Genomic DNA, 23,941 nt, shown 5'->3' on the forward strand with positions numbered 1-23,941 from the left:
AACATGAGATGCTGTGTCTTATGTGTGGTAGCTGCATCTGGCACAGTTTGAATCTGTGGCCAAGCCTATTCTGTTGGTACTGCCTTAACAATGGATGATGCGAGTGCAGTTGTGCCAGTGTGATTCTTATCTGGTGTGGGAGGTCTTTCTCTGTATGACTTGAATCTGGGGGTTGTTGCTAATGAATACTAAGTCTACAAAATTAAGCCCCATATTTATAAAATATTCATTAAAAAAGGGTAAAACAAATGCATATCAACCTTTAAGGCATGAGTGACAACTTTAACTAACATTTGTCCACGTCATGGATGACTGCATTGTACACAATCACACACGCAAACAACACAATATACACTCCATAAAGGATTCGTGGGAAAACCCCATTTTGGTCGTGGCATTCCTTGGGGAGATGGGACTGCTCAGACAGTCTAGGGAAAAACAACAACAACAACTTTAACTAACAACCCTCCCCCAATTTTGTTCATTATAGTGAGGACTGTTTGTAGATATAACATATATTCATGACATAACCACACATGATTCTGAAGATGTATAATAAATTTTTCTTTATGACAGAAAATTTATTTTTTTAATTACTTAGTATTATTATGTAGACATACACCAATCCTCCTGAAAATGGCACGAGAGCCTTTAAGTGGTCAGATATGTACAAGAATTATCTTTATTTTAGCTATACTTTTAGATATATTCTGATGATTTATATTTATGGTCTAGACAATTTTCTAGTTTCTACTGAAGGACAATTACACTTACTAAAAACTGACTAATTATATACATGAAATATGCAATTCCTGTGGACCTACCTAAAATGTACATTACTTACCAACACAAACCAATACACAAGGAATTGGAGTTGTAACCAATATACGACAACACTTACACCCACAAATGCACCATAAACATACTACAGATTGACATTAATGGACTCTAATAAACACTCAAGAGCTGCTTCACTTCTTATGTGAACGCAACACACAGAGCTCTTATTCAAGAAACAAAACTGACACCACAAATAACAGCACCTTCATTCATAGAATACATAACAACAAGACAACACAAGACACAAGGGTGGACTTGCTATGTTAAATATATATATATACACACGCTCCTCTACTTACGTTCATTCGTTTCACGTTTTTTCGATTTTAAGTTTGAACTGCCTGTAAAAAAAAAAAAATTGTAAAAAAAAAATTGAGTGAATTTTTTAGTTTAGCGCGCTCTCCGTAGTTCAAATGATACTTACACATGATGCTGCGTCCCATTGTTTACATTGCACAAACAACAGACTGAAAGTGCCTTGCCTCCTCCTCCTCCTCCACCATCTCAATTTATGTTGCTTGAATTTATTTTAAATCAATGTCATTATTTTACAATGTTATGTGTATAATTAATTATTTAGGGGTGTTTTGTAAGATACGGTAATAGAATTTACGGATGTATAGTACAGTAACAACTTACGTTCGGCCGTTCAGAACGTAACTAAAATGTAAATTGAGGAGCGTCTGTATATATATATATTCTCCGAGATACCTGACACTCGCAGACACTAACTGAAATGATCATAATCCAACCAAAGAATATTAACATACATATCCCCCCAACTACATCAACCCCACAAGGCTTAATTTCTCAACTCCAACTACAGACGCTCCTCAACTTACGTTTTAGTTATGTTCCAAACGGCCGAATGTAAGTTGAAAATGAACGAAAGTTGTTACTGTACTATACATCCGTAAATTCTATTACTGTATCTTATAAAACACCCCTAAATCATTAATTATACACATAACATTGTAAAATAATAACATTAATTTCAAATAAATTAAATTCAAGCTACATAAATTGAGATGGTGGAGGAGGCGGGGGAGGAGGAGGAGGAGGTAAGGCATGTTCAGTTTGTCGTTTGTGCAATGTAAACAATGGACGCAGCATCATGCGCAAGTATCGTTTGAACTACGGAGAGCGCGATAAACTAAAAATTCACTCAAAATTACAAAAAAAATTTTACAGTCAGTTCAAACGTAAAACGAATGAACATAAGTAGAGGAGCGCGCTCACCTCATTAACAAACCACACACTGGCAAATAATCTGAATGAGCATCATACAATCTGGCTTAACGCACAAACAGCAGATCAATGACGACACAAAATACCTGAACAACTCAAATCTATAAATAATGAATTACAATAATAACCCCACAAGACAGTCTCCAACACAAGATCTTTCAGGTGATCACTCTCAATAAAGATTAACATAAAACTAAAAGAGTAAATACAACCCACATACAAGAGACACTGCTTCTGACCCAGGGCAGTGGAAAAGATGCAGGGATGACCCGTCATCCAGGAGGTGCCAAGATAAGAGGGAGGGAAGAGGTTAGAGGGGAGTGGAGTATGTACAGGATGGAATAGGTGGGAGTGGTTTCTATGCCTTGTCTTTTGGCTACCACCCATACAAGGGGAAAAAAAAAAAAGCCTTTGGTATATGTATGTATGTACATACAAGAGATCACACAAACTACCAAAAAGCAACTGGCAAAAGTACTCAAAGATAGATAGAAAACTTTGAAATTGACCAGCACCCATCCTTAGATAAAAACAAATTAGGAACTATCATCCACAAGGAAAGAAATGCATTCCTAGAGCTACAGGAAAAATTTCAACCACAATTACACATACAAGAAATTAACCACTTCAGTTCGATGACACCTATGTAGGCATCATGTGGCACAAGTGTATACACAAGGATTCTGGCATCGGCATCTTGTATTTTTTTTGCAGTTGAACATAAGTTACCCCCAGATTCTGTGCACTAGTTTAACCATGTTTTCTGTGATTATTAATATTCAGAGTGAAAGAGAATGAGTAATACAGCAGTGACTTTATATCTTATGATGTAAGTAGTGTGATGAATTGTAAATATGGCTGTGCACCAGAATTTTACTTGTACCAAAAAGGAAATACAACAAAAAGGAGCAGTTAAAATAATCAGAAAAAAATCTAATGAACATACTGAAAGAAGTAAAAAATAGCCAACAAAATATACAGAAAACTTATTAAAACTAATGTCGAGAGTGTAAAGACTATCAAAATTTAAATACTAAGCACCCCTCTCAAACCATAAGGCAGATAGAGTTACTCATGGTAAAATATCACCAAAACAGCAATGCAACATCATCAAACATTTCCTCAAAATAAGCTTCAGACCTACAACACAAAAATATAGAAAATCAAACCAATGAAACAACCCTACATTTTCACCAGGAAAGGCATAATTATGGGTCATAAAGAAACTGAAAAAAGTCCCATGCTGGAGACCTAGACAGGTTCTGAAACACCTTTGCCAACCAGCCATATGAGTTTTGACTACATACTTTCAACATATATGTATATGTATATATATATACTGTACGAATACACACACACCAACAAATGGATGAAATATTTAGATGTTAAAGGAATCTTGGCTGATAATCAATTTGGATTTAGATAAGTCTTGTCCAAACCTGCTAATCTTTTACTCAAGAGGGGCATGTGCTGCATGAGAGAGGAATGGGTGCACTGTATAAAGATTTGGAAAATGTATTTGACAAAGTGCCATACACAAAAAGAGGTTGATATGAAGTTGCATAATGTAGGCCTTACATGTAATAGACAGAATTGGTTAAAAAAAAAATTAAGTAATAGATACACAAGAACAGGAGTGAAGTGAAATGTTAAAAGGGAGAAGATCAAGTAGTAGGGTACATGATTCGGTCTGATTGTATATGGCATGATGAATGGAATAGACTTATGCAAACTTGTTTCCAGATAATACCAAGATCATGAAGAAACTGAAAAACAAAGAAGACTGAAAACTGCTACAGGAAGACCTACATAAGGTTAACCGAGCCTTAAGTGGTAAATCAATTTCAATACAATAAAATGTAAAATATTGGAAGCCAATGGAAAGCCAAATTAAAAAAAATCCTAATATAATGAATTTAGTTCATTATATAAGATGGAGGCTTACAAAGAATGACACTGTCAGATATAATGAATGTCATATTCCTTCCAAACTACCCACTACTTTTGGCATTAGTATCTGAGAAATGAAACTTCCATCTCAAACCAACCCAAGTTCGATATTTGCAACAAGTGCCATATAATAACACCTTCGGATATATCAAGCATTTGGCTGTAATGACCAATCCTTCCCCCAAATTAGCTCAATATACTGTAGTTTTTACATTATTAAAGGATTATTTTGAAATCTTACAAATCAAGATAAGTACATACTCGTACATATACCGTATATACCAAAAGCTTTCTTCCCCCTTACACAGGAGGTAGCCAAAAGACAAGGCATAGGAACCACCCCCCCCCCGCCAAAAGTGGTGAAATCCAGCAGATAGAAGCTGTCCAATGCCCCTACACCAGGCAGATCAGAGGAATTTAAGCTACTAGGAATGTCTCAAAAAGTTGGGGCTCTACTCTCAACAACGAAGAAGAGAACGGTATCGTGCAATCTACGTATGGAAAATAATTGAAGGACAGGTACCTAACCCAGCACCCCACTCCCTGCAGCCTTACAGCACTGAATGAGCAGGGAGGAAAATAACAAGAAAAACAATACCAACCAGATAGGATCAAGACCCTGCTAGTGAATAGCCTGAGCCACAAGGGTCCAAAGATCTTAAATGCCCTCCCAAGGGACATTAGAGATATCACCAGCTGTACAGTGGACAGACTCAAGGCTGGACTAGATAAATTCCTGTCATCAGTACCAGACGAACCACCTGTACCTGGCTACAGTGCTGGATGCCGGTCAACAAACATCATATCAGACCAGGTGGCCTTAAAGAAATTGGACACCAGGGACGGTAACAGTGGCGGATCACCGTGGCTGTGAAGAGGTCTTCTAGACATATCCAAGTAAGGAACCCATTCCATCACCTACATACTCCACTCCCCTCTACCACCTTCCCTCCCTCCCATCTTGGTACCTCCTGGATGACAGGTCATCCCTGCATCTTGTCCACTGCCCTGGGTCAGAAGCATTGTTGCAAGACACAGCACATCCACAGCAAGGCCGCTTCATTAATTCAGCGACCCCCCTCTCTGTCCCCTCATGCAGAAAAGGAGAAGACAGGGAGAAATCCCTTCAGGCTGCACCAATTTATTTCTCATACATACTCCCTCACCCCCCCATCCACTCCCCCTCATGCATCACACCAAATCAATATAAGTAATATAATGGAAATTTACTAGCATGATACACAGGCTTGCTGCATGTTCAAGTTTCATGACCAAGAACATAAACTAGGAAAGAAAATAAAATAATTAAAATAAACGGTCTCAAAAAATTATTAACTTAATCCCTTCACTCTGGGCAAAAATTTCGCAGGCAGCATTAGCTGCCAGACGTGTGATGTTGCATCATAATACTCGCATTATAAAAAATAAAGTAACCCCTGTATTGCTCATTCTCTTTAACCTGTGAATTTTGATAACAATAAAAAATATGATGAAGCCAGTTTACAGAGTATGGAGGTCTTGCAGGTACAACTACAATAAATATAATCAAGACGCTGATATGGCAGTCTCGCGTACCCATTTGCTCCTCATGACGCCGACATAGGCGTCACCATATGGAAGGGGGAAAATGGGGGAAACTGACAAGAGTTATTTTCCTGAATACCATATAAGCATGAGAGGCCAGGATAAAATCCGACAAGGATAAGATACGTGTCATTACTGTTGGATGGCAGGATAAATCCATCAATCCATTGCCCCTGATATCTCTTGCTGACTTGCTGCCTCCAAGTAACTAGCAATAACATCCGAGAAAATAGTGCCGTTGTCTAGAGATTGTTTGGGGTATTGTAGCATGTTCTTAGCATGGGCATAACAGTATAGTTCTCATTAGGCTTATTTCTATGGGTCATTTGGGGAATATAGTTTCAATGTCTGCCTTCTACAAGAGAGGCAAGCAATAATTTGCATATAAAAAATCTAATAACATAATAAGGGAAGTGCTCAACTTTTACCTCTGAATGACAGAAAATATTAAGAACCTGATTGGATCTTAAACTGGGTGTTCAAGGAATGAAGGGAACAACTGGCAGACAAGATTCATATGCATGGGCCTCTAACCTCACTAAGACATGCCACAACACCCTACAGACTTCAGAACAAAGACCTAAGGTAATCACAGGCTACGCAAATACAACACCAGACTCTAAACCATTAAACTTAAGTCCACAATGTCAAGAATCACCTTGACATGATAGGCACACAAACACTTGCTGCAGCCTCCACAAACAGCCCACCTATTACACTACATGGCAGAACACCCACACATGCCAAGAAACATCAAAACAATACCCAAATACTCTCTTCTCTTCCTCCACAGCCACCAGACACCAGCCACCAGAAGCATATCCATAACCATACCACTCACTGTTCCATCAACAAACTGAAAAACAACACACTGCTGCATGCCAGACCCCCTGGTATACATCCCCCTGAATCCTTCCTATCCTAAGAGGATCAAGACCACTTGGTCAGGCTGAGATGCACCCATTACTCAGCCCTTCTCAGTTACCAAAAGAGGCTGGATGACCACACAGATAATTGTCCATGATGTAACAATTTGCTCCATACTATTCAATTCATCATTGTACAAAATTATGCATGCTGAATGACATCACAGATAATTGTCCATGATGTAACAAATTGCTCCATACTATTCAATACATCATTGTACAAAATTATGCACGCCAACAACACAATATACTCTTCATAAGGTATTTGTGGGAAAACTCCATTTCAACCATGGTATTCCTCAAAGTGATGGGACTGCCTGGCTAGTCAGTCTAAGGAATGATAACAACAATAAACAGAGTAAGTTCGTAATGGGTCCCAGGGATCAAACTCATGACCACCAGTTTATGAGTGCAATGCAGTATCCACTGTTCATTAACCCATTCAACTCCGATGACAAGATGTCTTGTCATTTGGTCAAATAAAACAAAAAATCATAAAACACCAAAATGTTTGATCAAACACCAAAATGTTTGATCAAACACCAGAAAAATATGACGTCAGTCCTCCTCGCTTCGCTGCGAGCGAAGCGAGGATTGACGTCATATTTTTCTGGTGTTTGATCAAACATTTTGGTGTTTTATGATTTTTTGTTTTATTTGACCAAATGACAAGACATCTTGTCATCGGAGTTTAATGGGTTAAAAGAAGAAATAGTGCCACAATATTGAAAAAGATATCATGTGGTATACTGGTATAAATTCAAAAAGGTAGAAGATGTTACCAGTGAATTACAAGTCAGTATCTGAACAGCACAATATTGAAATTATGTGAAAGGATATTGAAAGATGGACTGGTTAAACATCCTGACTGACAATCATTTCATCTTTAGATCTGGAAAGTCCTATGTTGATCCTATTCAGCTTTTACTCGAGTGATTGATGTGCTGGATGGATGGGGTGTGCCTTAACCTAGGTTTTTGACTCATGTGGAAACAGAATCATATTGGAAGAGCAAAAGGTGAACTACTCACATGGATGGGAAATGTTTGTCCAAGACACATACACAAGAGCAGCAGTAAGATTCGATACAATCACCTATAATGTTCTTATCTATGTGAATGACACAATGGAGAGCACAAGTTAAGACATGTTTGCTGGAGAAAAATTAGGGTTGTCAGCTTGAGCCAAAAATGGGAAATGAATTTCAATACCAATAAATGTGAAGTGGGAGGGAGGAGGGTGGAGGGGAGTGGTGTGATAGGGATGGAGTGGGTGGGAGTGGTTTTTATGCCTTTATTGGCTACCTCCCTTATACAGGGGGGAAAAGCTTTTGGTATATGTGTGTACATACTGAAATGGCACCATCCTGAAACTATTCCTATGAAAAAGAATAACATTACAAAAGCAAAGAAGGAGAAAGATTTGGGAGTGTTGATAAAAGACACCTACTTGACAGACATCTAAGAGAATGTGGTGACTTTATTACAAAATTCAGGTCACTATAAGTCATTACAGTGATGAATGAGATCTCTTGATGAGGGATGGGGCTTTAAGAGGTTATGTGACAATGTACAAAGGACACACAATTTTTCATACAGATGCACAGAAACTTGAAAGAGCTTTGAAGGCAAAACAGCCCAAGCTAGAACAATACATACATATGACAACAAATTTTTCCCCCTTACAAGGGGGGTAGCCAAAGTCAAAGAACAATACATGGATTAAATCAAAGTATGACAATCTGAGAATAAGGAGACAGAGAAGCATGGTATGATTACTGGAAAGCATTTATTCTATATTATTTGCTTATTTGTTATCATTTGTCTGTCTGTTTATTATTGTTTAATTCTCACTATTAGTTATATGTCAATTTATTATTATTTACTATCTACCTGTTTCTTTATTATTTAATTATTGTACACTTATGCATTTATGTATTTTATTATCATTTACATTATCATAGATTTTATTTATTCATTTATCATTGTGTGTGTGTGTGTATTTACCTAGTTGTATTTTACGGGAAGGGGAGCTATGCTCGTGGGGTCCCGTCTTCATATCTCATTTTATCTAAACTATTTTTAAATTCATGTATTGTTTTTGCACACACCACTTTCTCATCTAACTTGTTCCAACTGTCTATTACTCTGTGAGGAAAGCTGTTCTTTTTCAAATCTCTTCTATAGTTGTCTTTTTTTATTTTCTTTCCGTGTCCTCTTGTATTTATGTCATCCCATTTTATCAGATTCTCTCTGTCAGTAATTTCTATGCCTTTCATGATTCTGTAAATAGCTATCAAATCTCCTCTCTCTCTTCTTTGCTCTAGTGTCTGTAGTTCAAGTTTTTCTAGTCTCTCTTCATATGATAGTTTTGAGAGTGTTGGTGCCAATTTTGTAATTGCTCTTTGTATTCTTTCGTTTTTTTTATACATTTTTTTGTACTTGGTGCCCATATCGTTGCTGCATATTCCAATCTTGGTCTTATCAGGGTGATTAGGATTTTCTTCATCCAGGTATGTAAATGCAACTTTGATTGTTCTTATTAGATTATAAGTTTCTCCAAAAATCTTATTTATATGTTTCTCAGGTGACATATTATTCATAACAATGACTCCCAGGTCCTTCTCCTTTTCTACTTTTTTTATTCCTTCTTCTCCCAATTTATATGCTCCTGTTATTCTGTTTTTGCTTTTTCCAAATTCCATTATACTACACTTTTTTGTATTGAACTCCATCTCCCACTTCCTACTCCATTCTTGTACTTTATTTAGATCTCTCTGTAGTGATTCACAATCTTCTTCAGTTTTCACTCTTTTCAGTAGTTTTGCATCTGCAAAGAAGCTCATATAGCTTTCTATTCCTTCATCCATATCATTAATATATATAGCAAACATTATTGGGGCCAGAACTGTTCCCTGCGGAACACCGCTTATTACTTCATCCCATTTTGAGTACTGGTTTCTTATCACTACTCTCATTTTTCTTTTTTGCAAAAAGTCCTCCATCCAATTTAGTAGTTTGCCCTGTATTCCTCCTTCAGTTTCTAATTTCTTAAGCAACTTCTTATGTGGTACTTTGTCAAAAGCTTTCTTTAGATCTAAAAATGCACAGTCCGCCCATCCATCTCTTTCTTGTATTATATCTATTAGCCTTGAATAGACACATTAAATTGGTGACGCATGATCGTCCTTGTCTGAATCCAAATTGCCTTGGATTTAACACTGTTTTTTTTCTAAATATTTTACCCATCTACTTTTGATAATTCTTTCACATATTTTTGCTATTGTACTTGTTAGAGAGACTGGTCTATAGTTGGTAGGTTCTTCTTTATTTCCTCCTTTATATATAGGTACTATATTTGCTTTTTTCCAATCTTCTGGAACTTTTCCTTCTTTCAAGGAACTATTTAGTATGCTATGTATTTTGTCTGCCAGTTCATTCCTGCATTCTTTCAGTATCCAGTTTGCTATTTCATCTGGTCCATGCGATTTTCTGACATCAAGATTACTCAAGTGTGTTAATATTTCATTCTTTGTTACTTCTATTTCTTCCATAGGGGGGACTTTCTCTTTCCATTCATTCTCTTCAGGTTGTATGTTCTCCCTTGTAAACACTGATTTAAAATGTTTGTTCATAATTTCCGCCATTTCCATTTCCTCAGTGTATTCGACTCCTCCTTGTCTTAATTTCTCCAAGTCTTGTTTGTTTTTCAGTTTATTGTTTACAAATCTGTAGAATAGTTTTGGTTGATCTTTCCACTTTTCTATTATATCTTTTTCATACTTTCTCTTTTCCTCTCTGCACATTTGTACATATTCATTTCTATAACAGGTATATATTTTCCATTTTTCAGGTCTTCTGTCTTTTTTCCATCTGGTCCAGGCTTTGTCTCTTTTGTCTTTTAACTCCCTACAGCTTTTGTTGTACCAGCATTTTACATATTCTTTTTCTTGTTTTTGTCTTGGGACATACTTTTCCACTCCTTTTTTGTAAATTTTTGTCAAAATATTCCATTTCTCTTCTACTGTTGTTTCTTCTTTGTATATTTCTTCCCAGTTTTCCTTTTGAAAGAATTCTCTTATTTTATCAGTTTGTTTTTTCATACATTATTCTTCCTTTTCTGTATTGTTCATTTTTCATAAATTTTTCTTCATTAAGTTCCAGTTCAATCAATATGTGGTCACTTTTACTTATTGGTGTTTATATTCAATTTTGTCCACTATTCTAGGTTCAGATGTAATTACTAGGTCTAGTCTCGATGGCTCTTCTTCATTTCTATACCTAGTGTTCTCCTGTATCCATTGTGTCATTGTATGGTCAGTAAAAATCTCAAGTAGAGCGTTTCCCCATGAGCCGTCTCCACCCTTTACTGTAATTTCTTCCCAGCAGATTTCTTTGCAATTAAAGTTGCCCATCATAACTATTTTTCCTCCCTCTTCCATTATCTTGTTTAATGATATCTATGTGTCCTCTAACATACTTTTATGTTCACTCTCTTCCCATGAGGCTGTTTTTGGGGGCACATAATTTATCACAAACTTTCTGCTCTTCTTATCTCTGTCTTCTACTTCCATCATTATCATCTCTACTGTATTCTTTCCATATGTGACACACTTCACGTTTATATCCTTCTTAGTCAGGAACATAACTCCACCCCCTTCCTTTTTCACTCTGTTTCTAATCCAATAATTATATGCATCATGTCCTACACTGTTGGGTGGTAGTGAACCTTTTAATTTTGTTTCTACAATTCCCATTATGTCTGGTTCTTTTTCTTTCAAATAATCATTCAGCTCATTCAATCCTGTTATTAATCCATCTATATTTGTGTAAGACACTCTTAGTTTTCTGCCACTTCCATTGTGTTCTCTGTTTCCCTTTTGTTTTTCTCTTGTATGTCGACTTTCTTTAGTTTCATATTCACTACTCTCCAATAGAATCTCTCTTTTTCTGACTCCGTTCTTATCTCGTTTTTTTCCTTTGCTTCAAGTCTTTTCTGTTTTTCTTCCTCTCTTTCCTCTTTATTCATTTCCCTTTTTATCCATACCTTTTTATATTGTTCACTTGTTGCTAGTTTCCCTGTTTTGGATAAGATATTCTCAGCCGTGGTTTGTGACCTGAATTTAATCTTGATTGGTCTGGTCTTGTCTGTACTATATTTCCCGAGCCTGAATTTCTCTTCAATTTGTTTCATTATTTCTGGTTCATCTTCCTGAACTAATTCTAGTAAATTTCTTACTTTTTCATTTTCCTCTTTGATTCTTGTGGTTCTATCAGGGTTATGTTTCTCTTCCATTCCTAATATAATTATACATTTCTTTTTGTCTGCTAAGTCTCTTACTATATTCTCCTTCTGTCTCATCACTTTAATAACCGAGTTTTCAGTTTGTTCATTCACTTGCTGTCTGATTATGTCAGTGAATGCAACTTTGCTATTTTCTAGAATTTCTTTTCCAACCCTCCTTGTTCTCCTTATTATTCTCCTTTAAGACTTTATTCTCATCTTTTACTTCTTTTAACTGTTTTTTTAATTCTTCAATTTCCTTAGTTAAGTTTTTGTTCGCCTTCTCTAGATCTTCCAATTTTTCAACTCTCCGTATAATATTGTTAACATGACCGAACCTACGCTCCAAGTCCTCGATCATCTTATCGACCTTCTCTTCTAGTCTTGTCAGTCGGGGGGGGTTTGTGTCCCCCCACCCTCTTTAAATCCCTGGAAAATATTCTCATCACTTTCTACTGTATTGCTCTTATCTATACTTCTAATCTTTACATTTTTATTAGACATTTCATCGTCGTCGGGGGCCTTTTGTTTACCTTTCGCCTGTCTGCCTGGGCCAAGTCTACTCCTTCCTCATTTCCTTCCATTTCCCTCAGTAATCCCTTCCCTTTTCCTCTTTCCCCACTTTCCTACTACTCCACGAGCAATTTCCCCCCCACCCTGTAAATACAGTAGGCACTTCTCTTTGTGTTGGGATCCACAAAACTTCAATTTTCTTCAGAACGTCTTCTAAGCCGTCCATTCGTTGAAGTGTGAGTGTGTGTGTGTGTGTGTGTGTGTATATATATATATATATATATATATATATATATATACATACATACAGTCGAACCTCGAAAGCCCGGACCCTCGTATGACCGGTCGAAATGAACAAAGGGCGGACTTTTCAAGCAAAGTTCCCTATTTGTCCGGTAGGTGGCAGCGACGGCCGTACACGTGTACTCAAACCCGGCCCAGTCAAGCCGCCACCAGGGCTGCCGTTTCGTAGAATTTTGTACCAAAACGTAGTAAAATAGCACCATATGGCAACTGTACAAAGACATGAGGAAATTTTTTCTACATATCAGCGGGCTGTTAAAAACATTCAAAAACTCAAACTTTTGTTTAAAATCATACAACTAGTTATCAAATAATAAATGGTACATCAAAATATGACTTCTATTGGTAATTGTGTTACTTATAAAATATTATACCCCAAAAGATACGTTTTTACAGTGTAGAAAAAAATTCTATGCTAAAGTTTCAGCTTTCTTCTAGCGATAATAATATAAAAAATAATGTTTATATCTTACTGAATATGTTAGGGCATGGGGGCCTTATATGCATTCAAGAATATAAAAAACTAGAACCAACATTTTGTCAAAGTTTGACAAGTATATCTTGCTATGAAAGTCTGCACATGCTCGAGAAAAATGTATGCCCCGGTATGGCAACACTCCCATTCTACACGGCAGTGTAGAAAACGCGGCAACCCTGGCTGCCACCACTGTCCCACGTGCATACCTTCCGATATTTACAGTGTACGTAATAAGAAATACAGTACAGTACACTGTATATACAGTACATTTACATGCCTGTATTACAGTTACTATTACAAAATTATTAGTATTATAACATTATTATTACAGTATTGTTATTATTATAGTGTTAGAGTATTATTCTTTGTGTTTCTATGCCATATCATACATTACCTATACATATACCGCTACAAAAATCTACGGGTGTTAGGGCAATATTTTCGATGACTGGACTTTTGGCATGACTCGTCCACCCTTCCCCCCAATTAGTCCGGGCTTTCGAGGTTCGACTGTATATATAATTGGACAAGATTCAGGGATGACTCATTATCCAGGAGGTGCTAAGATAAGAGGGAGGGTGGAGGGGAGTGGAATGTATTTAGGGATGGAATGGGTGGGAATGATTTTATGCCTTTTTCTTTTTGGCTACCTCCCTTGTAAGGGGGAAAAAGTCTTGGTATATGCATGCATTTATCATTATAATTTTTTTTTGCATCCGACTTAGATATGGACCAAAAGGTCTCCTGTCTGCATGCTCTGCCTTTGTAATCCTTTGTAAGAGACAGGACCCCATAACTCCTGCTCCTTTCCTGTACACTACAATTACATAAATACACACACAGATGTATTAATTCCTGGAATAACTTAAGAGGGCAAAATACCCCAAGCTGGAACATTAAATGTATTCAAATCTAAGTAAATTGGAGAATAAGGAGATACAGTCCAAGTTTAGACCATAAGGACCAATGACAGGTACCCGAATGTGGTGCTTCTACAAGATGGATGGCACAGCTGCCTATTTTAAAAAACCATCATCCCCCTCACCTCCATTAAGTGCTGATACAATGTCTCCTGATTTACTTCAATCTTATTTCTTATTACAGGTAAACGTCGACTTACGATGGCATTAGGTTTCGATAGAGCCATCGTAAGGCGATCCCCACTCTGTTCCGTGGTCACTGTACCTAGCCTACCTGTATATTAACCACCAGAGATACTGAATATAGCCTATTAAACATGTACAGTAGTTTATTTAATTATTTTTATCCTTTTTACCATATTCAAACACTATAATATGTATTTTCAGTACGGACTTAAATCTCGCGGGCAGCAGCCAATGCCAGCCGTACGACGTGACGTAATAATACTCGCATCATAAAATATAGTCACCGCTTATATCGATCGTTCTCTCTTTCACCCGCGAATTTTGAAAACCACAGAGAATGGGATTTAGGGCACATTTGAGAGAATGTAAAAACACAGGGGCGACTACAATAAATATAATCAAGACGCCGATATGGCAGCGTCGCGAATCCACTTGCTCCTCATGACGCCTACGTGTGCGGCACCGTATGGAAGGGGTTAAATTATCATATCGTCGTCGTCGTCATCATAAAGTCGAACAATCGTAAGTCGCGGCCATCGTAAGTCGACGTTTACCTGTATTATTTTTTTTTTTCAAACAAGGAGTTGAAAACCAGCAACTGCTCTCCTCTTCCTACAACATTCAGCAGAAGACGTGGAAACAGTTCCATACTGATACAACACAGACAGCAGCTCAGAGTTGTTGTTATTGTCGTTCCCTAGACTGTCTGGCCAAGTAGTCCCATTTCCTTGAGGAACAGTATGGTTGGAACAGGGCTTTCCCACAAATCCCTCATCGGGTGTATATTGTGTTGTTGGCGTGCGTGACTGTACAATGCAGTCTTCCATATTGTGTTGCAAAGTATGAGGTGAAGTGTTACATCCCGGGCAGTTGTCTGTGATACAGTTATCTGGCCTATTTAGTAGCTTAGAAGAGCTGGATGGTAGCCACACCACACTCTGGCCAGGTGGATTATGTCCTTTCAGGGAGAGAGAGGATTCAGAAGGATGGATATCAGGGGGTCTGGTATGCAGCAATGTACTATCTTTCAGTTTGTTAATGGAGCAGTGAGAAATATGACGGATATGCTTCTGGAGGTTGGCATCTGGTGGTTGTGGAGAAAAAGAAGAGAGTATATGCGTATGATATAAGTATTTGGATGTTATTTTCATGTTTGTTTCTTGGCATGTGTCGATGTTCTGTGTAGTGTTGTGTCTGTGTGCCTCTCATGTCAAGGGTGGTTCCAAGGACGCCTGCCATTGCAGGGCTGCGAGTTTTCCATTTACTGAAGCTCAAGACAACAACTGATGACTGGAACTGGAATTTGTAGCTTGAGAGCAAGAGGTAAGAGACAGGACCCTATGAGTGTTGCTCCTTTCCTGTATACTATTTGTTAATACTCAAAACATAAAATCCCACAATGCAAGAGTAAAGAGAGGAAAGTCACGTGACAAGAAAAAAAAAAAAACTTGTTTGAGTGATGGTTAGAAGTACAGTTTTCCACAAATTTTCATAGAACAAGTTGGATGAAAATATAATCCAAGCCGACAGTATAAATAAACTTTAGGCCAAGTTTGAAATGCAGAAACAGACTATTAGCAAACTCCAACCCAATATACTATAAACAGGTAAAGACATATGTACATATAATCATACACCCACACACTTTCCATAGCTATAAAAGCAACCTGGTAAAAAATAAATAAAATAAAATCCACAGAGCATTGGATCTCTGGAAGAAACTGGACAAACAATAGTGTGTGCAAAAACTATACACAAATTTAAAAGCAAACTAGACATTGAGATACAACGACTGGACACCACGAGCATAGCTCCCCTTCCCATAAGATACAACTAGGTAAATACACACGCAAATCACCATATCAGTACAAGTATCCTCTCTGTATATTAATCATGAATTTTTCACTAAGATGCTGATTAATGTACACTTTTAATCCCAAAGAAACTTAAAGCAAGCACAGCTAAAGAAATTAATAGCCCACACCTACCTACGTCATGCTTGACTAAACTGAAGCAACTGAAACCAAAGCCAATGTGGGCTTAAACTTAAGACAATGAAGAAGACAGCACATCCACTAGGGAATGGAAATTCCATTCATCTTTATGGATTATCTTGGTAGCCTTCAGTTGGCATCTTACAAGCTATTGTCAATATATGCATCCACCCTCACCTTCACTTGAAGTATAGGTCTAGTTACTTGTATTGCAGATGCACCTCTTAAAAACACTAAAGACAGTCACACAGTTTAGTGTCATGCTTATTTCAGCTTACCTCAAGAATTTAACCTTACCAGATCAGAAGAATTAGGTGAAGACTTATAAGAACACTAACTTTTTACAGATTTGCTGACACTGAGACATCTTTTGTGTGTCAGATCTAGGCAATGAACTCCAATGGTATTCTCATAAACTTTCAGATAAGTGCTGCTAAAGATATTTCCAAGACATTGGTATTTGCTCCCAGAGCAATCTTGCGACAATACACAAGAAAATGTGACCGAAGTTTATCACAATTGATGAAGGTATTATAATTTTTCTCCCTTTAATAACTGCAGCAACACCCTTACATGAAACATGAACATTAACGTAAAATATCCTTTGCTCTCATCTATTTTATCTGGCCCTAAGTTCAAGTGCAGATTATAGAAATATACCCATAGATTTATTCTTATTTTCCATGAAAAACACCACATCAGTAAGCAATAGATAAAAACTTATTCCATGGGCACATTTCTATAAATTGTGCTGAGCTACAAACACCGTTTCTAGCATAAATGAAACAACATCTAAAAGTAAGCTTGTGCAGCAACATAGCTATATTCATTCTTGCAAATAAAAACTGAACTTATGGTCATGAAAACTAACAATGACCTGACAGTAAAACAAAGAGTACATGCAATTTTTTTTTCTCAATGCAAAGTTATAAACACTTTCCAAGCCTCTGTATGAAAACTGACCTCTTTCCATTGTGAGGGCCTGCTGGGAAATGACCTTAATTTATAAAGTACAGTTGATACTTTTGAAACTTTCTATATGCTACATGAAATTATCATCAATGTACACGAAATGGTAACTAATCAATTATTGCAGTAAATTACAAGAATATGAAATATAAAAACTTGAACAAGTGTCTGGGAAGTAACAACAAGGGCATTAAATTACTTTAATGTTCCCTTTTTACAACGAAAAATGTTTTTCAGCATTCATAGTTCCCGGAGTACTGCATAGTCAATAAATGCATGAATATATAGTTCTACAATATCCTTTGGTTTATGGGCCTTGCCTGACATGCATTTATTTGCACACACAAAATAAATGCAGTGATAACTGTTTCATAGCTTCATCAATGATAAACAGACACAAAAAGATGACGTCTACAAGATGCATAATCTCAAGACAGATATAATCAACCAAACTTCCCAATTAGTATCCATCATGGAAAATCATTGCCAAAATGAGTAAGAACAGGATTTAAAAATGAAAGTGAAGGAAGCATACAAAACAACTGAAAATACTTGATCCTGGACTCTACAGGATATCAAATTCGATACTTAGCGAAAACAGAACAACTGGCGGACAACATTCATTACTGAAAATGAGGTAGATGGAGGGGGAGAAGTGTGCAATAAGAATGCCTGTTGACCACGTAAGAATGTATAAGAGTGAATTGAATGTAATGTGACTTAGGTGGACGAGGAAATGTGACAGCCTGAAGCCTGTTTAGTTTCTGTAGATTACGAGAAGGCCTTTGACTAACAAATAGCAATACTAAACTCGCTACGCAAACAGGGTACAAACACACAGGTCGTAGGAGTTTTAGAGTTTTAGAAAAGATTTATGCAAAAGGTACTGCTATAATTTGACTACATAAAGATACAGAAAAGATCAAGATCAAGAAAGGAGTACAGCAAGGCCATACAATTTCCCCCAAATTATTTACAGTTTGCTTGGAAGATATCTTCAGAAGGTTGAGTTGGGAAAAGAAAGGTTTAAAGATTAATGGCGAATATTTGAACCATCTAAGATTTGCAGATGACATTATTCTTATTTCAGAAAGAGCACAAGACATGCAAGATATGTTGAGTGATCTAAACAAGGAAAGTCTCAAAGTAGGTTTAAAAATGAATGAGCAAAACCAAAGTAATGTTCAACAAGAAAGTTCTCAAAATAAAGAAATTATAATTGATGGTGAGAGTCTTGAAGTTGAAGAGTATAATTATTTAGGCCAGATGGTGAAAGTGACAAAAGAGCACAATAAAAAAAAAAAAAAAAAAAAAAAGACATTACAATTGGTTGGAAAATATTTGGTAAATACAATTAAATCCTGAGAGGCTCTCTACTTCTATGTTTGAAATGTTAAGTTTACAATCAATGCATTCTGCCAGCAATAATCTACGGGTGTGAGACTTGGAAACTGACGAAGGTGATGGAAACAAAACTAAGGACAGCACAGAGGAGAATGGAGAGACTAATGATGGGAATAACACTGAGAGACAGAAAGAGAGCAGACTAGAGTAAAAGATATTGTGGAGGCAGTAAAAGAGAGGTAGTGGAATTGGGCAGGTAAGTTAGTGCGAACGACTGATGAGCAATGGAGCAAGTGTGTTACTGAATGGACGCCACGAGATAGGAAGTGTGGAAGAGGGAGACCAGACAGAAGGTGGAGAGACAAGATCGAGAAGTTTGCGGGAGTGACGTGGCTGAGGATGGCACAGTCATTTGAATCATGGAATGCTATGAAGGAGGCCTTTGTTCAGCAGTGGACTCAGGATGACTGATTTAATTGATATCTTTGGACTCAGGATGGCTGATTTAATTTATATCTTTTGAGTGCTCTTGTAAGTGTGCTTTTTGGTAGTTTATAAATACTCTCTTGTATATGGGTTATACTTCATCTTCTAGTTCCATGGTAATTTTTATTGGGAAGCTATCAGGTGGCTCCACATATTGAGTGTGTGTAGGGAGGGTGAACATAGTCATGTAAGGGAATGTGGGTGGCTGACAGTGTTAGAGGGACTATCTAGTGCGGATGTTGCTGGAATCAATTATGTTTAAGTTGAATCATTCAAGCATTTTGTGTCCTCTTTGATCTGCAGACTCTATGAAACTAGGCTGGATGTTGTGCATTCAGATCACCTGTTAGTGTGGGGTTTAAAACAAGTTGAGTGGTTCGATAGAAAGGATGAAGCTTAATGGGGTTGGTGTAGTTGAAGGGATGTATATGTTTGTGATGGTGTAGGCTGTTTTCATTAGTGTACTTGTTTGGACTGTAATTATTTTAGTTGTGGAGTCTGGCTGTTTGCCTGGTACCTCTTGTATTGTTAGAGAAGGGTACACTGTTGTGTATTAGTATGGAGTAAATCCTTGTGTCTCATGTTGTCTTCTCTTACTGCTGTGTAATTGGTGAAGGTACTTTTATTTATGAAGTGTTAGTTTTGTCTCTTTGGATTAGAGGGTTGAACCTTCACAGGCTTACTGTAGTTGGTGGGATGTATAGGATTGTGATGGTGTAGGCTGTTTTCATTGTTTAGATTGTAATTATTTCAACTGGTTTGTCTGGTACTTCTTGGATTGTTAGAAAAGGGTATGTTGTTGTGTGCTAGTGTTACGAGTCAATCCTAAAGTCTCATGTCGTCTTCCCTCACTGCTATGTAACCAGTGAATAAGTGTCAGTTTTGTTTCTTGAATTGATGTTGCATGAATGTTGTGTACATTCAAGACTTGAAACAGCTGTGTGTTTGGTAAAAGAGTTCATTTATGTTTAACTGTAGAAAGTTAAGTTTTGTGTTTACGGGTGTATGTATTACCATATGTTGATGGAACCAATGGTAGCCTGTGTTGTATCTGATGGAGGTGTTTGTATAGTTTATAGGTTAAGATCGGTCTATAATATGTCACAGATTTTATCATACTATTATTAATCTTGTCCTTATTAATAATGCAATGACTAGTATATCTGACATGGACCACCCCTTGCCTCTTAATTTATTGCACGGCCTAAGGATGAGTTATGTATAACCAATGGGGTTTTAATACATCAACATGTGGCAGAGAGTACTGGTGGCAAAATTCCAGAATTACACAAACACAGGTATCTAACATGTCCAACAGCTCCTAACCTAACATGACCTAACCACATCACCATTCTATTGAAAAAATATATCTTTCAAATGCAAATAAGAAAAGTGAAAAATGTGTGTGGAGTATTGAAATACAGCCATACTAGGTCACATGGTACCAGTAGGACAGCTACCTCACCTGGCTACTGGTTTTTATTACCATCTTCAGTAATATGTATTTCTAATCATTTATCTATCTATCAAGGGTTTCTTCCCCCCGTATAAGAGAGGTAGCCAAGTTCAAGGCATACACCCACTCCTACAAACCTTGTTTCCCTTTCATCATTTCATACAATATAAAATATGTATACTTTCCTACAAAGTAATGTTGTAATACGTTCATAAAATTCAACAAAGACCCACTGTGTTGGATAAGAAGAGATGAAGTAAACGATATCCATATATTTCGATCACAGACACTGATCCTCTTCAGTGGAATACGTATTCCACTGAAGAGGATCACGGTCTGTGATTGAGATATATGGATATCATCTACTTCATCTCTTCTTATCCAACACATTGGGTCTTTGTTGAATGTATACTTAAATACATAGATTTATCCTGAGGAATTAAGATGAGAGGGAAACATGGGTGATGGGAGTGGGATGGGTTGGGATGAGATAGGTTGGGGGTGGGTATATGCCTTTTTGACTTTGGCTACCTCCCTGGTAAGGATGACAAAGCCCTTGATATGTAGATAGATGGTGTATATGTGGGAATAATGGGTACCAGTTAAAGGTGGTCCAACAGGATGTATGACAATCATTCCAACTGCAGCCCATTTTCAAAACCCATCAACCCCTTCAATGTCACCCAGGGATGCAGCAAAGACAGGTCTCTGGACCAATGGACCAGCCCCAAGGTCTCCTCTGCTTTTGCTCACGCAGGAAGCCGACTACCAGCAACTACCCTCTTCCTATTGCTATTTCCAGCCAGTGACATATAACACAAACAAATGTCAAAAAATTCTTATCAGAAAGATCTTGGAGAGGGCCCAAAGATCACTACCGGCCAAGGTGAGGTTGAAGATTCCTGGTCAATAGGATTTGTGGTAACAATATAATTACCGTGTATATTTGTAGTCGTTGACAAACCCAGTAACAGTTTTTTATATAAACACTAGCAGCTACTTCCAATCACGGCAATGGTTGGTTGAACCCAGCAGCAATTGCATGGTGGCAACAAAATAATTTTCTATTACTCCTTGGTCTAGTACATGAATGCCATAACATTAGACAGTTTTGAAGTTCTCAGCTAGGTATTGAAAATATCTTCAAATTTACTTGATCACATTTCATAGACTTTACATGGATCCCTTACTTCAGTATCATCTGCCAATGAATCAAAGCTGAAGAAAAACATACCTATCTAGCCAGAATACCTTAAGAGAAAGAAAAAAAAATAAAATAAAATAAAAATAAAAATAAAAAATAAACAAATAAATAAAGCATAGCCTCGCTTGTTTGCGGCTATTAGTAATCAATCTATGGCAAGTGTATAACATATGTGAGAAAACATAATTTCATTGTTGACAGCTACTACTAGTGCATCTGGAGGCCATGACATACTGTGTAACAGTATATCCTTTACACCAGAAATTCAAGCTCATTACATTAAAAAAGCAGTCTGAAAACTTGTGTGGGAAAGCTATGTTTCATAATTTCTAAATCTTCAAAAAATTTCTCTTCCAAATTCACTTTCAATTCCATGGAAACTATACTGTTGCCATATCTCTAGTGAATCAGTACTAGAAATAATCAATCTATTGCCTCTGACCTTTCTTAGGTTCTATTCCAGTATCACAGAAACATGTTTTTTTTTATCCCCCCATCCCCCAATTAGAAAGACAATTTTTCTTATTTTAAATATCTGTGCTTGCATGATTCTGGAATTTTACCTCCTCTTGCAAGACCCATGGCACCCTGGTAATTGGTAACAGCCTCAAGCTTGGCCTACGTCACTCGTAATAATGTGCTGCCGTCTCAGTTGGATATAAGTATGCTTTCCCGTGTAGGGTGACAAATAACTGGAATCAGTTGTCTGAGTAGGTGATCACATCAACATCAGTTAACCAGTTTGAGGTCGACTTGATCAATTCTGGTTTAATCAAGAATTGAAGTGCAATTATAAAGCAAGGATAGTCCGTCACACGCTGCCACAAGTTGAAAATGTTGATCTGAAGTCATTCATGTAAGTCCATGTAAATAAAATAGACCAGTGTAGGATGTAGGCTTCCATATGAAATTTCCTATGGTATATAAATTTCCAAACATTTACAGGCTGAATGTTCAGACTACCTAGATTATACTTCTAACAAATTAAACTTTCTATATCAAAGCAGGAAGCAATGTTGTCTAGCCTATGCTGGCAAAAATTTCATTTTTCTTTATTCATATTTCTATTTTTTTTTTTTTTTTTTTTTAAGAGACATGGGCCTCTATCTTCCCTTTCCTTAGGTAATATTGTAACTACCTGGTTTTCAAGCCAGGTGAAGACGTGAACATCCATCCCGACAAGAATTATATAGAAAATCTAATAAACCTTTGTGTATGTTAATTTGTCATTTTCTTTGACATGTACATAAAGTATGTGGCAAATTCTAGGTTCCTTTACCTCCTTGCCAAACCTACCTGTTACAAGCTTTGAAGAATATATTCAATGCATCCAAAGCTGACACATCTATCATGGCTCATTTACTTACTGAGTAAAATAAAAATTACACTTGACAAAAGCTGTCTGGAAATAATTCTAAGCATTTATTCCAGTATACTCTTGCCTATCTAACCCATACTTTCAACAACGTAATAAAAAAAAAACAATCTCACAGTACTAATGTTGTACAAGAACGAGGTCGCGAAAAGCCTTCATGAGGAACTGCCTTCCGTTGTTGACTTTCGCCTACCGGTGGTGAAGCCCAGCTGACTTCAAACCCACCACCACCACCACACACGAAAAACTTTTTCCAAGCAAATCACAAACACTTTAATTCACTGAACCAAAGCACACGGCACAACACGGAACTTACTTCCTGTATCTCTTGTACACTAGAGTTCACGTTTTTCTTTGTCAAATTGGCGACGAGGTAACCAATGTGTGACAAAGCAGCAGAAAGTGAGTCTAGGTTCATAGTGCCATTAAAACGGCTCCGAAAGCTTCAAAGTGGCTTGAAGCTTCCGCATACACCTTCTGCAAGCACCTGATGGTAAAATCGATTGTTTCTTAAAGTCCAACATTAGGAAAAATGGACCTGGGACGGTTCGCCACTACGTTACACCATCTTTGTCCTCCATGTTGGCTTCAAACGCTCCCAAATCCAACTTTCTTCGCTACTCACAACAAAATATAAACGATAGTAACCGGGGCGTGGAGTTCAAACAAAAGCTAGTTCGTACATATGTACATTTCGATTGTACTCTAGAATACTGTACTGTCTTCAGATTGATTCACCCAATCGTGATTTCTGGATTGCTGCACATTTTAAGTTGCATATTCGTATGCAAACATTAAACTCTAAACTATAAAGTAAAATTGAAATAAAATAGAATACATATTCACCAATGTATCCACATCTTCATTGGTACACAGAACTAA

General features: G+C 37.2%; 1 protein-coding gene across 5 annotated transcripts in view; it reads right to left on the reverse strand.

The window, feature by feature from the left end:
* Positions 1-23,666, reverse strand: part of Not1 (CCR4-NOT transcription complex subunit 1) — a 112,672-nt gene extending 89,006 nt beyond the window's left edge. For all 5 annotated transcript variants that reach the window (XM_076209788.1, XM_076209787.1, XM_076209789.1 and 2 more), the window contains exon 1: positions 23,376-23,666. In XM_076209788.1, the coding sequence (XP_076065903.1) occupies positions 23,376-23,477 (102 nt within the window). In that variant the 5' untranslated portion in view covers positions 23,478-23,666. The remainder of the gene's footprint in view (positions 1-23,375) is intronic.
* Between the last annotated feature and the right edge of the window lie 275 nt (positions 23,667-23,941).

Source organism: Oratosquilla oratoria, chromosome 26, assembly GCF_046742065.1.
Source record: "Oratosquilla oratoria isolate Oo_2021 chromosome 26, ASM4674206v1, whole genome shotgun sequence".
Taxonomy (NCBI): Eukaryota; Metazoa; Arthropoda; class Malacostraca; order Stomatopoda; family Squillidae; genus Oratosquilla; species Oratosquilla oratoria.